The sequence below is a fragment of the Leptonychotes weddellii genome, chromosome 11, assembly GCF_054177405.1.
Source record: "Leptonychotes weddellii isolate Sample4059 chromosome 11, ASM5417740v2, whole genome shotgun sequence".
Taxonomy (NCBI): domain Eukaryota; kingdom Metazoa; phylum Chordata; class Mammalia; order Carnivora; family Phocidae; genus Leptonychotes; species Leptonychotes weddellii.
The window spans coordinates 47,981,107-47,996,055 of NC_138379.1; the positions used below are offsets into that span (position 1 = coordinate 47,981,107).

At 46.6% G+C, this 14,949-nt stretch overlaps 1 protein-coding gene across 2 annotated transcripts in view; it reads left to right on the forward strand.

The window, feature by feature from the left end:
• Positions 1 to 8,225, forward strand: part of PPME1 (protein phosphatase methylesterase 1) — a 76,268-nt gene extending 68,043 nt beyond the window's left edge. For both annotated transcript variants that reach the window (XM_081798812.1, XM_081798813.1), the window contains 4 exons: positions 1,011 to 1,055; positions 4,938 to 5,002; positions 5,628 to 5,695; positions 7,005 to 8,225. In XM_081798812.1, coding sequence (XP_081654938.1) covers positions 1,011 to 1,055; positions 4,938 to 5,002; positions 5,628 to 5,695; positions 7,005 to 7,023 — 197 coding nt within the window. In that variant the 3' untranslated portion in view covers positions 7,024 to 8,225. The remainder of the gene's footprint in view (positions 1 to 1,010; positions 1,056 to 4,937; positions 5,003 to 5,627; positions 5,696 to 7,004) is intronic.
• Positions 8,226 to 14,949: the final 6,724 nt, after the last annotated feature.

Consider the following 14,949-nt stretch of genomic DNA (forward strand, 5'->3'; position numbering starts at 1 on the left):
TAGTGTTCCATGATTCATTGTTGGCATATAACACCCAGTGCTCCATTCAATACCTGCCCTCTTTAATACCCATCACCAGGCTAACCCATCCCCCCAGTCCCCTCCCCTCTAGAACCCTCAGTTTGTTTCTCAGAGTCCATAGTCTCTCATGGTTTGTCTCCCCCTCCAATTCCCCCCGCTTCATTTTCTCCTTCCTACTATCTTCTTCTTTTTTTTAACTTAATTATTTCCATATCTCCAAATGTGGTCACACTGTGGGTTAGGCCTTTAACATATGAATGGGGGGGGCGGATACAATTCAGTCCATAACAGTGTAGGTATATCATCATCTGAGTATGTCCTTGTTAAAACTACTCACCACGTGGGGGCACCTGGGTGGCTCAGTCGTTTAAGCATCTGCTTTCGGCTTAGGTCATGATCCCAGAGTCCTGGGATTAAGCCCCATAGGGAGTCTGCTTCTCCCTCTCCCTCTGCCCTTCCCCCTCCCCCCTGGTCACTCACTCACTCTCTCAAATAAATAAATAAAATCTTTAAAACAAACAACAACAACAAAAAAAACTACTCACCACATGGGTAGTAACTTCCAAAATAAAGTACCATCCTCACTCATTTGTGCTCTTCTCCCCTCACCAAATCCCTAATCCTAACTAAGCACAAGCATCTATCTGAGATAAACCTAATTCTGGCCTGCCTTCAATCCCTGGTTAAGCATTAAGTTCTCCTAGAGTGGTGTAAAGATATTCTGAGTATAATGGAAATTTTAAAAAGTAAAACCCTGTTTTCAGAAATCAGTTTAAATGATCCAAAAGATTGTAGGGGACCCTCATTCTGGAAAGCTTCATGTGGTAAGTATATACCCTCAAGGAGTTAGGATTGGCATTAACGTGAATTGTGAATGTCATCATGTTTACAAGTTTGTAACAATTTTTACTTCATACTTGAACAGCAAAACCTGTTTCACACAACCTTTTCTAATAAGCTACTTCTGGATTCTCCCTATTTTGTTCTAGGTGTTGATAGATTGGATAAGGATCTGACTATTGGCCAAATGCAAGGTAAGTAATCAAGAAATTATGTCCAGGGGTGCCTGGGTGGCTCAGTCACTTAAGCGTCCCACTTGTGATTTTGGTTCAGTTCATGATCTCGGGGTCGTGAGTTTGAGCCCCATGTCGGGCTCCACACTCAGTGGGGAATCAGCCTGGGCTTCTCTCTCTCTCCCTCTGTCCTTCTTCCCATTCATACTCACGTATGCACTCTCTCTCTCTCTCAAATAAGTAAATAAATCTTTAAAAAAAAAAAAAAAAGAAAAGTAATTATGTCCCTAGGTTCTTCTCTGAGGGCAGAGTCATGTGGAAATTAATGTTCTGAGATGGTGAAGTGCAATGGAAAGAGCATGAGCTTTAGAGTTAAGTCCAAACTTGACATCAACATCCACTCCTGACCCAAATATTTCCCTTTTCTGAGCTTCAATTTTTTTTCCTCCATCTAAAAATGGGACTTAACTCCCATCCACATCTCAAGAGTTTTAAGGATTAAAATGAGGCAGTGTCTATGCAGAGTACATTATAAACCATAAAATACCCTATAAATATATAATATTGTGAAGGAGATATTCTGAATACTGATCAATATTTTCATCATTGTTGGAATTCTTAGGAAAGGGAAAGGTCCACGATAATTGGGATGCAAAAAGATGTAAACTATGTTTAGAAGACAGCATGGTGAGGTGGCAAAAGCAAAGACTCTGAGGTTGGGAGTACTACTTCTTTCCTTCTCATTTGATGACCCCAGGCAAGTTACTTGACCTGCCTTAGCTTTAGTTTTCTCAGTCTATAAAATGAAAAAGTTGATGGCAGCTTCACAGGGATCATGAGGTATAATGAGTAGAAAAGTAACATATTGTGCTCAGGTTCAGGTGTGTTGGCCAGATGGAAGTGGAGGCTCTTGGTTTAGTATGGATGAAAGGCTTGGTAAAGGCGAAGTCAATAGGCACTGGTATCTTTTAGGTTATGGGAAGAAGAGGTGCTAACTCCAAGACCAAGGTTTCAGGCTTAAGCAGATTCTGTTCTTGACCTCCGTTTTTTTCTACTTATTTTCTCTGGGCAATCTCATGGCTTTTATTTACACCCTGATAACTCCCAAAGCTAAATGTCCAACTCATACCTCTCTCCTGCGCTCCATAGCTGGCCCATGTGTAAAACCTATTGGACATTTCTACTTGGATGTTTATGGTCTCAAACTGTTCTTTTAGCTGTCCTCAGGCTCTCCATAGAAAAGGGGGCTTATATTTCTTCACAATAGTTGTTCAAAGGCTTCTGAATGATTTATTACACTCTGGACTCAGGCACTCCTACCCTCCTCCTCTTCCAACTACATAGTATCCTGAAGCCTGGAGAAAGATCATGGACTGGGACAGTGTGAGTTTTATGGCACTGATGTTGGTAATTCTGAGTTTAGACATCTTTCCTTAAATTCAATTCAAGCAAACCTTTCCTAAGCAGTCTTTCTGTGTAAGACCTATGCTTAATGCTGGATAGACAAAAGAATCAGATATGGCCCCTGAGACTATCTGAAAGCAGTTGATCTGGACTGGAATAACATTTGAAACCATTGTGAGGGGCGCCTGGGTGGCTCAGATGGTTAAACGTCTGCCTTCGGCTCAGGTCATGATCTCAGGGTCCTGGGATCGAGCCCCACATCGGGCTCCTGGCTCAGCGGGGAGTCTGCTTCTCCCTCTCCCTCTGCTTCTCCCACTGCTCATGCTCTCTCTCTATATATATATCTCTGTGTCTCAAATGAATAAATAAAATCTTTAAAAAAAAAAAAACAAAAAAAACATTTGAAACCATTGTGGATCACCAGCCTTGGAATCAAACAGTCCTGGCTTTGAGTCACTGTTACTAGTGTTCTGGCCTGAGTGAATTGCTAACTTCTTTAATCCTGAGTTTCTTCATCTATAAAATAGAAATAATGCTATATCTCAATACATTTGTATGGTGTTTAAATGCGAAAATATGTGTGAAGTAAGAGTCTGACAAATTATGGCTTCATTATATCCAGGAAGTACTCATGATTCCTCATTAGATGCCCTGCTATTTCCCCAGTAAGGATTATGCCAAGACTACCTTCTCTTTCAGAGCATCCCATGAGTATAGAAAGTAAATGGCTGGAGTGAGGGATATCCCATAAGACAAAGGGAAATGGCCAAATGGGCATAGATTGCAAACCACAGCCTTCCCAGCACTGTTTAAACCTGCTGAATTAGTTACGGATTCCTAGAAACCTAGCACTCGTTCATGATGCAACCTAGGTAAATAATTTAGGCTGTCTGAACCTAAGGTTCTTTATCTGTAAGATGAGAGAGAAGGGTTTGAAAATATGCCCGCTTCATAGAATAATTGTGAGGATTACCCATAATCATTTTATGTGTACCAGGCACAGTGTTGTTAGTGTGTGTGAGTTCTCTCTGATTCTTTATACCCACTCTTCCAAAGAGGAACAAAAAATTCATCCCTAGACATCAAGCCCAGGGTGGTTGGAGTTATAATTGTTATCAGGTTATTCACTCAGTTATCCATTCAAGACTTACTAAGCACTTAAATGTCTAGCCCTATGTTGGGCCCCGTTGATATTAGGCCCTGTTCTTACAGAAATGACATGCTCCTGGGGAGGCAGGCACCAGTGGCATATAAAATATAAGCTTACAAAACAAGCAGGGCACAAGCTGCTCTGTGTTTGACTCCAAATGTGTTAGCTGTAGTACATTAAGAGATACAAGAGAGGGGGAACTAGGCTGGACTAGGCTGGAGCACCCAGGGGCAGACTACTGCAAGAGGAAGGGCATAAGCTGGGCCTTACTGAATGGGAATGGTCTTAGTTCCTCTACTAATTAAATAAGCAGCCTTGGGTAAATCACTTTACTAACCATGGTATTAATTTCATCATCTCAGGAAAGAATTTCGGTATTTATACTGTTCAATTTTATGGGGTAGATTTGAGAATCAACTTAAAAAATGGATAGAAGAGTATTTTGAAGAAATTTTAAAGCACTGTGTAACTGTGTTAGGAATCCTGGAATGTGATGACCAGAAGGACTTCCAGAGCATGCTGCCTTATTTTGTAAATGGAGCCACTTAGGCTCTGAGGGTCTGCTCTCTCTACTTAGGGGAAGCTGTGGGTCCCATATCCTTTAGTTTGCTTAGGGATCTTGCTTTATCTGTCATCTCTTTTCACTCTTAATAGCTATCGCATTAATGGTGAGCTTACAGTGTTCTACAAGGCAGTGTGAGAAAGTGGTTAGTACAGTCTGGCATATAGTTAAGCACTCAAATGGTAACATATTATTGTAATAATAAATTTCAAAATCCTTAACATAGCTTACAAAACCCTTCATCGTATGGTCCCTGCTTTCCTCTTTAGCCTCATTGTTAACTCTCAAGAGTTCCATGCCAACTTTTTATTTCCAGGAACAGATACCATTTCATCCTCCTTTCCTTTGTGTAGGCTATTTTTTTTTCTGTGTGGGAAGCCTTCCTATATCCTTATTTGATTGTGAAGCCTCCTTTCCTGTGTTCTTATAGTTCCATGTGCTCAGTTTTATCATAAGAACTACATGCTACATTAAAATGTTGTCTTTTGTGTTCTCCTACTAGACTATAAATCCCCTGAAAACAGGAACTGTTTCTTCCTATGTCTGGCCCAAAGTAAATGTATGCTAAATAGTTACCAAAGTTAAAAATGACGGGAAAATCATTTGCCCAAGGTTATAGCTGCAAGTATTACCGTCCTCCTCAAACCTTGGTAATTGGGTCCAGACTATTGGGGAGGGGAGTAGATAGGAAGGTCCTGGACTCCTGGAGTGGTCTGTGAGACCACAGAGGTGGTAAGGAGAGGGCCATTTTAGTCCCTGAGGTCACCTGGATTTGTTTCCTCTCCAGGAAAGTTCCAGATGCAGGTCCTACCCCAGTGTGGTCACGCAGTCCATGAGGATGCCCCAGACAAGGTGAGTCTGGTGCTGTGTGACTGTAAAAGAATAGCTGTGAGAGTCACCTTGGCTTTCACAGAAAATAGTACAAGCCTCTGAGTCAGGCTGAGTTGCCTGCAGTGGCCACTGTGGGGCCTATTCAGATATGACTCCACCATCTCCCCAAACCTCTCCCTGGCAACTGCTATGGTCTTGGCTTTCTGTGTATGGCCTGAGGAGCTACTGGCACCCTGCAATTTCACCCCAGGGCCCTCTGGTTAAAATCTTAAGCTCTACTTCTCTCTTTTCCCCAAAACCAGGTGGAAGAAGGGAAAATTGGGATAGAAACTACTCCCTAAACTACAGTCACAGTTAGAAGTTAATATGCTCTCCTATAGAATAAGATGCTTTTTAACTCTCAGGGAATAAATAAGCCTTCACATCATTCCTCTTGACTTCTCTGGAGCTATCTTTGGCAAGGTTGGTGGGGAGGAGTCTTCTAGCCCTGTGAGGACTCAGGTCCTTTAGGTTTCAAGCTTCCCAGATCTGTAAGATCCATGAGTCCACTACAGAGCCTAACCTTCCAGTAGAAGCCCACAGGACCTCCAAAGCTGATCTCCATTGCTAACATCATTTAGTCTGGAATATCTCTCCCCTTTCCCAGGTAGCTGAAGCTGTTGCCACTTTCCTGATCCGGCACAGGTTTGCAGAGCCCATCGGTGGATTCCAGTGGTAAGGAAGTAACAAAGGTTTAAGGAGCCCAGCAGTGCTGACCTACTCCAACAAAAAGATATTTGCAGCGTTGTAAATATCTCTGCCTTGGCCCTGCCTGGTTTGGATCACCATGCCTTTTTTCTTCCTCCTCAACACAGAGCCCAGCATGTATGTTTCTACAAACCCATGGTTGATTGTTTCTGTATACTTTGGTCCAGTGGGTTGTTGCTGAGCTGAGATTAAATTGTGCCTAGTCCCCATTCCACCCCACTTCTTAAAGAAATCCCCCCACTTCTTGAGGTGCCTCCTTCTCTGAGGAGACTAGGATGGGAATCAGTCTTTTTCCAGACTCTTAGAGAAGTTCTGTATGCCTTCTCCTCCTCTGCTGCTGAGGAATGCTGGGCAGGCCATGGGAACTGTGTGGAGATCCAGAGCAGGGTTTTCGACCTCAACACTGTTGACATTTGGGGGCCTGTCCTGTGTATTGTAGGATGTTTGACAGCATCCCTAGCCTCTATGCACTCCCACATACACACACAAGTTGTGACAAGCAAAAGGCGTCTCCATCTAAAGATGTTACCGAATGTCTCGAGGGAGACAAAATCACTCACAGTTGAGAAACACTGGTTTGAAGGGAAAAGGATGCCTCTCATCCTAGGAAGCTCTTCTGATTAGGGAGACACAGTTAGACTCTTTGTTGAGGAGGAGGAGGAAGAGAGGCATGATTACCCAAACCACACAGTCCTGGCCCCACCTTAGGGAGCTCCTAGGCTGTGCTGCAGTATGCCCTGATCCTCAGAGAGCCCACGAGCCTGCTGAGTCATACCTGCCAGTTGGAAAGTCTCCTGTCTGATTTTGGTGAAGGTCCAGGGGAACTGGTTCCCTGCCCTCAGGAATTGGAAGAAGAAGTGTTGAAGAAAAGAAATCGTTTCTGCATTAGAGAACTCTGAATGCCAGGACCTGGGAGGGGAGGGTGGTAGGCATTGGCGGTGATGACAGGAGCCTGGTATGGTGAGCCACACGAGTGACCCCCTCCTGCTGAACCACCCCTCAAGCAACTAATCGTTGATGGATCCCAGGAATCAAAAGCGAAAACTTAGTTTTTCTTGATAGTAGTGTTTGGAGCCCCTGGACCATTTGGTCACATCACCAGTTCACAGAGAGCAGAGCCCATGTCTAGACCTAGATGGGGCTGTGGGAAGGTTGGACAGATCTGCAAGGGCCTTGGTGGTCGTGAGGGTCCCGGGCTTCCTGGAAGAGAAGGGGTGAGCAGGGGAAAGCCAGTAATGGTCACATTTGTTTTCCCTTCTCTTTCCACTCTTCACAGTGTGTTTCCTGGCTGTTAGTAACCTGCTGTCCTTCCCGCCCCCAACATTGAGCTCTGTTGTAACTACATCGCACCAGAGGCCACTGTGATGCCGCTGTCTCCTCACCATCCCGCCCGACCGTGTGACACCGGCTCCCTATAGACGGGCTTCCCTAGATGTACAAACCCTTTTGTGTATTCCTGCCAAAAGCGTTGTTTTCCAAGGCCTTCGACCAGCCTCGGCCTCCTTAGTCCAAGGCTCCCCAGCTCCCACTCCTTCCCTGTTCAGGGGTAGCCCCTGCCTGTTCTCCCTGCCTTGCCTAGGGTGAAGCCTCCATCGGAACTGCCACCCTGGGCCCCTATTCCTGGTATTAGGCAGTGCACCTGGGTCCAAATGTCTCTCCAGGCTCAGGGACCTCCATTCCTTGAGATTGTTCTTGGCGTGGTCCTGCCCTACCTCATGGGATGGACCATGCACAGGGTGGTCCTTATTGTCCCCTTTCAAATAAAATACTAGTCAGGTACCTTTTTATCCCAGTCTTACTCTTCCAGGCTTGGAAGACCCAGAGAGGCCAGGATCCCATCCTTAGAAATAGGGAGGCGGTGGTGGATAGCGTCACAAGAAACCAGCCTGAAAATCAGGTCCAGTCAGTCCAAGCACATGGCCTCCCATCTGGGGAGAGCCCACTGTTCCTCTCCCACATGTCTGGGCACCTGCCCTGGGCTGAGGCCAGGCTGCTCCAGGGGCCTCTCGAGCCCTCACCTGCCACAGAGCAACCCAGGTTTAAGACAGCCCATGCACAAAGCCATAGGCTAAAGCCTGTGGAGTTGTTTTTAAGAATCAAATTTAACCATTTTCATAATTGGTCCCTGGAGGTGTGCAGAGTGCCCGCTTGCCTCTTCTAGACCCACAGCTTATCTTCACCATTTGTGGTTTCCATGTCACTCTTCATAGAAACAGCACAGCCCAGCACCCTCGCTCCAGGCCCTCTTCCAGCTGCCCCCTCCCAACACTGCGGCCTCCCCCTGCTGCCCAGGCACGCCGTCTCCAAGGGCGGGAAGGGCCGGTCTCCTGCAGCCCATCTTTTCTGTGACTGTCTTAGGTGATGCATAGTCCCCTCCACCTTTCCACCCAACAACTTCCTATCCCTGTCCTGCTGCACGGTCCAGAGTCTGGGACCTACTTTGTTTCTTTGTTACTTATGACCTTGTTTAAAGAGAATAAATATCTCCCAACCTTTATCGATCTTGTCTTTCTCCAGGGAGTTGTCCTTATTTCTGCCGATATGGGAACGGGACAGTTTGTTGGATTTAGTCACCATAGGTCTCCAGAAACCCCTTTCCTGAGCCCATCAGCATCTTGTGCTCTGCCTGCTCCTCACATCCAGAATGCGCAATGGAATGGGCAGAGCCAGCCTCCACTGCAGCCAGGGAGACCTGGATTCCAGGCCCATTCTTCCAGTTATGTGCTTTGTCAACTTTGGCCCAGAACAGGGACAGTCTATGCACGGTTTATGTGAGTTCCAACACTCATGGCTTCACATCTGCCAACACCAGAACCTTGCCCATTACCCAGATCATCTCCTGAGCTCTAGATGCCTCCTATCTCCCCCAGATGACCAAAAGCCACTCATATTGACCATTCCTAAAACTGAACTCACCTTCCCCCTAAAACTTGTTCTTCCTCCCGTGTTTCCTTCCTCATTAAGTGGTAGGTACCACTATCTCTCTGTTGTCCAAACCAGACAGGCTGAACTCTCTACATGGCTCCCTCTCTCACACCTGTATCCAGCTTACCACCAAACCCCTCCCCATGCTCTTTTTTACGTCCCCTGTTTCCCATCCCACAGCACCTGCCATAGCTTAGGCCTCATCTTTCAGCTAGATCACTCAGGACCCCTGCTGGTTTCCTACCCTAGCCCCTCCCTTGCTCATGCTCTACACACTGTTGGAGTCTTCTTCCTATTAGGCTGTGGAGCCAGGCTGCCTAAATTAGAACCCAAGGCCCACACCTTACAAGCTGTATGGGATTGCCGTGTACTTTCTCTCTTTGTGCTGCAGTTTCCTCCTCTGAAAAATGATCCAACAGTATCTCCCTCACACGGTCTTGAGGACTATATAAGTTAATATAGGTTAACTGGCTTTCTCAATAACCGGCATAGGGTAAAGCACTTAGTAAATAGTTCATGTCATGTCACTGCTATATCGTACTTAAGACCTTTACTCAAGAGTGGTCTGTGGACCAGTAGCATCAGTATCATCTGGAATCTTGTTAAAGATTTTGTCTCCACCCCAGACCTATTGAGTCAGAACTGATCTGCGTTCCAATAAGCACATTAATTCTGAAAAGTTCTGGTTTAGATGTTCCCTATATTTCAGGGTAAAGCATGAGCTCCCTAGCAGAGAAGAAAATTGCCTTGTGTGTCATGTGATTTCTCCCATCAAGCTGTTGGGGTGGGGGTGAGGAGGTGGGGGGGGGTCCCTTTACTGGGCTGTGTGCTCTCTGTCCACAGGGGGGCAGCATAATCACACGCATGGTTTTCAGGAAATACAGCACTTCCGTTCACCAGGCAAGTCATAGCAGTCATCAGATTTTGAGTGTCATCTAATTTACTTTATACACATCTCATTTAATCCTCACAGCATCTCTATGATGTAAGTCATGTTATGTTCCTTTTACAAGTAGGCAGACAGGTCCAAATTCATACAGCCCTGGAGTGGTGGTGTCAGAAGTAAAACCTAGGTGGTTTCCTCTCCACACTTCCTCCTGGACAATACAGGGGACCCTGAACAGAGGTCATTTTGGTCTAGACACCGTTCTTAAAATAGCAAGAGGTTGATGACCAGGGACTTAAGGCTTCTTCAAGCTTGATGGGTGGAGACTGAGAATGAATGATACGTTGAGCTTTGGGTTAGGTTCTGTGCTAGTCACTTAACATCTCCTTTATCTTTGTATCCTTGTGAAGTATAGGCATTATTATCTCCACTTTAAAGGTAAGGAAACTGAAACTCACAGATGTGAAATGACTAGCCCACAGCCATGGCTAGGAGGTGGCAGCATCTTTGTCTACTGAGTGTTCCGTTGTACCCCAGCAGGTGAAGCAGGAGAGCTAGGTTCTTGTCTCACAGAGTCCAAGAATGAATCTCGCGGACAAAGAAGACTGAGTAAAGCGATAGAGTTTTTATTAAGCAAGGGTACAGGAAAAAAGCTCTCAGGAGTGACAGGGGTCCCGACAGGGTTGCCACTGGGGGCTTTTAGGGTTGGTCTTTTATTGAAGGCTAACCAGGAAACGTAAATCCTTTCAACATCTCTATTGATAGCACCATTGAGTAAGGACTAGGGATAACACCTTTAATGGCTTACCTTTTTTTTTAGGGTCCAGTAATACTTTGCTGGTCACAAGTAGCTGTTATAACAAGACCCCCACCTCTGACGCCTAGGGCAGGGTGGTCTGGTTTGTTCCTTTATCTCTAGTTTCCTTTCACCTCTGCATCTTTGTGATTTTTGTGAGCCTGATCCCATAGCCCCCTACCTGTCTTTCCCTACCCAGCCCCGCCTGTCCCTTTTCACATAGCATATCTTTAATGAGCACCTGCTATGTGCTGGCCATCCCAACATCCTTGTGAAACCTAGAGATCAGCACTATGAACTCAGCAAGAGAATGGAGGAGACCCCGGACCCTCCCTGCGGGATTTGCTACAGAGCCAGAAGGAGCATATTTGGGTCAAATCAAAGGCCATTCTGTCACACACGTGCACTAAAGAATGTCCAAGGAGAATGTCCTGAAAAAAGAAAGTAGGCAAATTTGGGGATAGCCATAGATCTATTGGTGGGGGGAGAATCTCAAGATTGAGAGTACTCAAAGTCATGAAAGGAGCTGGGTATGAATGACTTGGTCTTACCCTCTTCTAAACCTGCGGTTAGGAGCATTTATTTGCTGGTTAAGCAAACCTGAGCACCTGTTCTGTACCAGTCTTCCAATGGACTTTGGAGACAGAGATAAATGAGGCCCTTCAAATGGGCTCATAGTCTAGACAGACTGTTAATAGAAACAGTGACCACACTGTGTAAAGAGGAAGGGGACAACTAAACCTCTTTGAAAACAGGTCAGGGGAAGGCTACATGAAAGAGGTATCATTTGAATTGAGCTTTGAAGCATCATCACAAGGTGGAGGTGTAGAAGGAAGGGAAATAAAATACATTGCAGGTAGAGGGGACAGCATACACAAGTCCAGCATTCTTGCAAGTCAGCCTGAGAACTGGATTAGTGTCATTAGTATGGCTGGAGTAGAAGCGGGCAGAGTCAGCAGGAGGCAGGACATAAAGGCCTTGAGTGGCGAGAATGGGGAGTTGTTTGGGGCGCCTGGGTGGCCCAGTAGGTTAAGCATCTATCTTTGGCTCAGGTCATGATCCCAGGGTCCTGGGATCGAGTCCAGTGTCAGGTTCCCTGCTCAGTGGGAGCCTGCTTCTCCCTCTGCCCCTCTCCCCTGTTCATGTGTGAGTCCTCTCTCTCTCGCTCTCTCAAATAAAATCATTTTTTAAAAAATTTTATTTATTTGAGAGAGCACAAGCAGGGGAGCAACAGGCAGAGGGAGAGGGAGAAGCAGGCTCCCCGCTGAGCAAGTAGCCCCATGCAGGACTCGATCGCAGGACCCTGAGCCAAAGGGAGCCGTTTAACCAACTGAGCCACCCAGGCGCCCCAGTAAATAAAATCTTAAGAAAAAATAAAAAAGGAGGGGGGAAGCTGTCAGAAGTTACGGAACTCCAGTATCCTGTATAGATGGATTGGTAGACACCAGACTCCAGGCAGGAAGACAGTAAAGAGGCAGTGTATCAGTCAGGTAAAAGGCAAAGGTATACTTAACTAGGACAGTGGCTGCAGGAATGAGAGAGGAGGAAAGCTCATTATCTTGGAGGTGGAATGAACAAGACAGAAACTCAACTTGGACAGTGAGATGCCAAGGACTCTTCAGTTGGATTCAGGGGTCTGTCATCAGAACTGGGGGTAGGAAGTTAAAAGGTCAGGACTTTATCAAGGGAAGAGCAGGAAGAGAGCCTACAACAGAAGTAGAGAAAACAAAAGACAGTCACACTCTCCCCCCGCAGGAACGGAGTTTTTGAGCCAACTCTTCTGCCCCAGCTGGCTGCCCCACTAGTGGCCAGAATCAACACATTCTCAGCCTGGGTCCAGGGCTCCGAAAGTTATGTAAACTCAAGAGCCTCCCTTATTCCTAGAGCTGGTTTCCTCTCCCAGCAGTTTGCTAGAAAACCCCAGCCTGTAGCCAGGCGAAACCTTGGAAACAGAGACTAGCCAAGTGGCCGGCCTCTTACACGTGGGGGAAGTAACTGCTGCCCTCCTCCTCCATAAGGTGACAAGCAGATGAGCAAGAGGTGTAATCGTCATTACTTTATGCTCCATCTGAAAATTCATGCTCCATAAGGAACACGGAGACAGTAGTTCTCTCTGGGGATCCATCTGAGCCATGCCCCCAAACCCTTAGCCAAAAAGACTGTCCCCTTAGCACTTCATTCCTTTGAAATCATCTTTGATTTCACCAGGGGCAACCCACTTCATATGCAAATATGCTCTTGGCTGTGGGACCCTCTGCCATTCAGACCACAGGGGGAACAGGCCAATCAGGCACCTCCTGGGAAGGGTCAAGTGAGCAAGGGAAGGAAGAAAAGAGGGGGGTGGGGCAGGCTCTCCTTCCAAAGGGGGATCCAAGGTGAGGAAGAAAGAAAAGTTCAGAGAGAAAGAGGTTGATTAGAAGCAACCTGATGGGGAGAAACTCCACGCTCCAGATCCCAGCTCTTCTTCTAGCTGTGTGAATTTAGGGAAGTCTTGGGGCGGGGGGGGGCTTCTTTTTCTCCTTTGCCAAAAGGGATAATTGTTGTAAGACAAGGGAGATCAAATAGCTGGCACAGAGTAGGTACAAATGTTTGTCTCTTCCCCTAGCTTTGAACTGATTTCATAGTTTTGCTAAGTGTACAGCAGTCTGCCTGCAAATGTCCCTTCTCCGCCCGCCCCCCCCTTGCCTTCTCCCAGCTTGAGCAGCCAAGTCCCCCAGACAGGAGACTCTTTGAATGGTTCCATGAAAGGGCAGTTTGTGCTGCCTGCCCTTGGCACTGCTGGACAAGGACCCCCCAGGATTAACACCCTCTCACTTCCTTCTCCCAGACAGCTCTCCCTGCCCCCTTGTGTGTAAAAGTGAGGTGGTAGTTGCTCCCTGCCCTCCATCGGCGCACATTCTCTTTCCATTGTGTTCCTGGGGCCCCAGTGTGGAAGCCCTCTCCGCCCACTCTAGCCATAGGGTTCTGCCCTTTGTCCCAACTCCCATGATCCTTAGGGTAACACCACACAGCTTTCCACTTGATTATATCCAATTAGCTATTCTTACATTTGGGTGTATGCTAATTTTGCCTCAAGGGCAGGGAGCAGGCCTCCTCATTTTCTTGGATTCTCATGGAACACGTAGCATGGAGCTGTTCACACAATAGGTGTTCACTGTAGCTCTGTGGAATTGAGGTGATTCAGTTGTGTAGTCAACAAATACTTACATCGGATAGCATTCGTAACCATTAGGCATTGGGGCAGAAAGGATCGACCTCTCAACACCTGGGAAGGGGTTGGAGACTCCTCTCAAAAATTGCTGGCTTCAAAGATCACTGCCAATGGGAGCAAAACACCCACAGCAAAATACCATGTAGTGCAGGCAACAGATGGCTAGTTAAGATCTTTGGAGACAGACCTAGATTTGAATCCTGCTTCTGCCACTTTATAGCTGTGTAACCTCTACCTCGGTTTCTCTCATCTGCAAAATGGAGATACTAGTACCTATCTCCTTGTAAGCACTGAAGGAGACAAGTATACCTAAGTTCTCAGCACAGTGCCTGGCCTACAGCGTATGGCCAGAATGTGGTCACTGGCGATAATGATCATAGTCATTTACTTAAAAGAATATTCTCTGCAGTGAGGCTTGTTGGAGTGATACAACAGCTCACTTGGACAAGGCTGTTAGAAAAAAGACTGAAGAACAGTGCAAGAAAGAAAGAAACAAAATTATAAACAAGCAGTGCCCCAAACCACAGTCAGTCCTATCCTGAACTAGCTACCTACCCACTAAGCACTGTTGGGGCCCCAAAGCATACCACTTCCTAGCAGGACTAGTCAGAGTTTCTGAGGGCATGGAGACTGGTGCAAATATAAAAGAATAAGGCCTTTGCACTCTCCAGTTGTGGTACAATGGAGGGACATACCTTTGATAACCACTGAATGGAAAGAGCACTGGTGAAAGAGACAGACCAGGCCTCAGGCCAAGCTCTACTATGTAACCCCAGGCAAGCCACTAACCATTCCAGACCTTGCTTTCCATAATGCCTGCTCTCCTTTCCTCCCTGGGTAGGTGAGGTTCAAGAGGAGTGCTAAAAGTGTTTTTGAAAACTGACAGACTGACCAGAAGTGAGGTGGTACTATTCATAGCTCTAGGGACAGGCATACCCCCTGTTTGCACAGCCCTGCCCTTCCTTCCAAGCCTCTCCACACCCTCAGCATCTTCAAGACTTGGTCAGTCTCCTTCCCATGAAGCCTCTGAGGAGCTTCTCAGTGCTGTGTCCCTGTTTCCACCTGTGGCTACACTGTCTTACGATGATTTGAGGATCTGGGCAGGGTCAGCATCTTAATTCTCCTCTCCATTCCTGCTGCCTTGCAAGGGCTTGGCACTGAGTCAGCACCTTGGCTGTGTGATTTGGATAAACAATGAGGCTACCCCAGGCCACAACGGTCCCTTCAGCTCTGGACTGCAGCATTCACTAATTCGTCTCTTACTACATGCAACCTTTTCACATTGTGCTGAACTTCCATGTAACACTGGATGCACTTGTCTCATCTCCCTACTGGCCATCAGCTCCCAGGGACTGCATCCTGCACCTCTCAGCACCCCTACAGCACGCCTGGGCCTAGGCCTG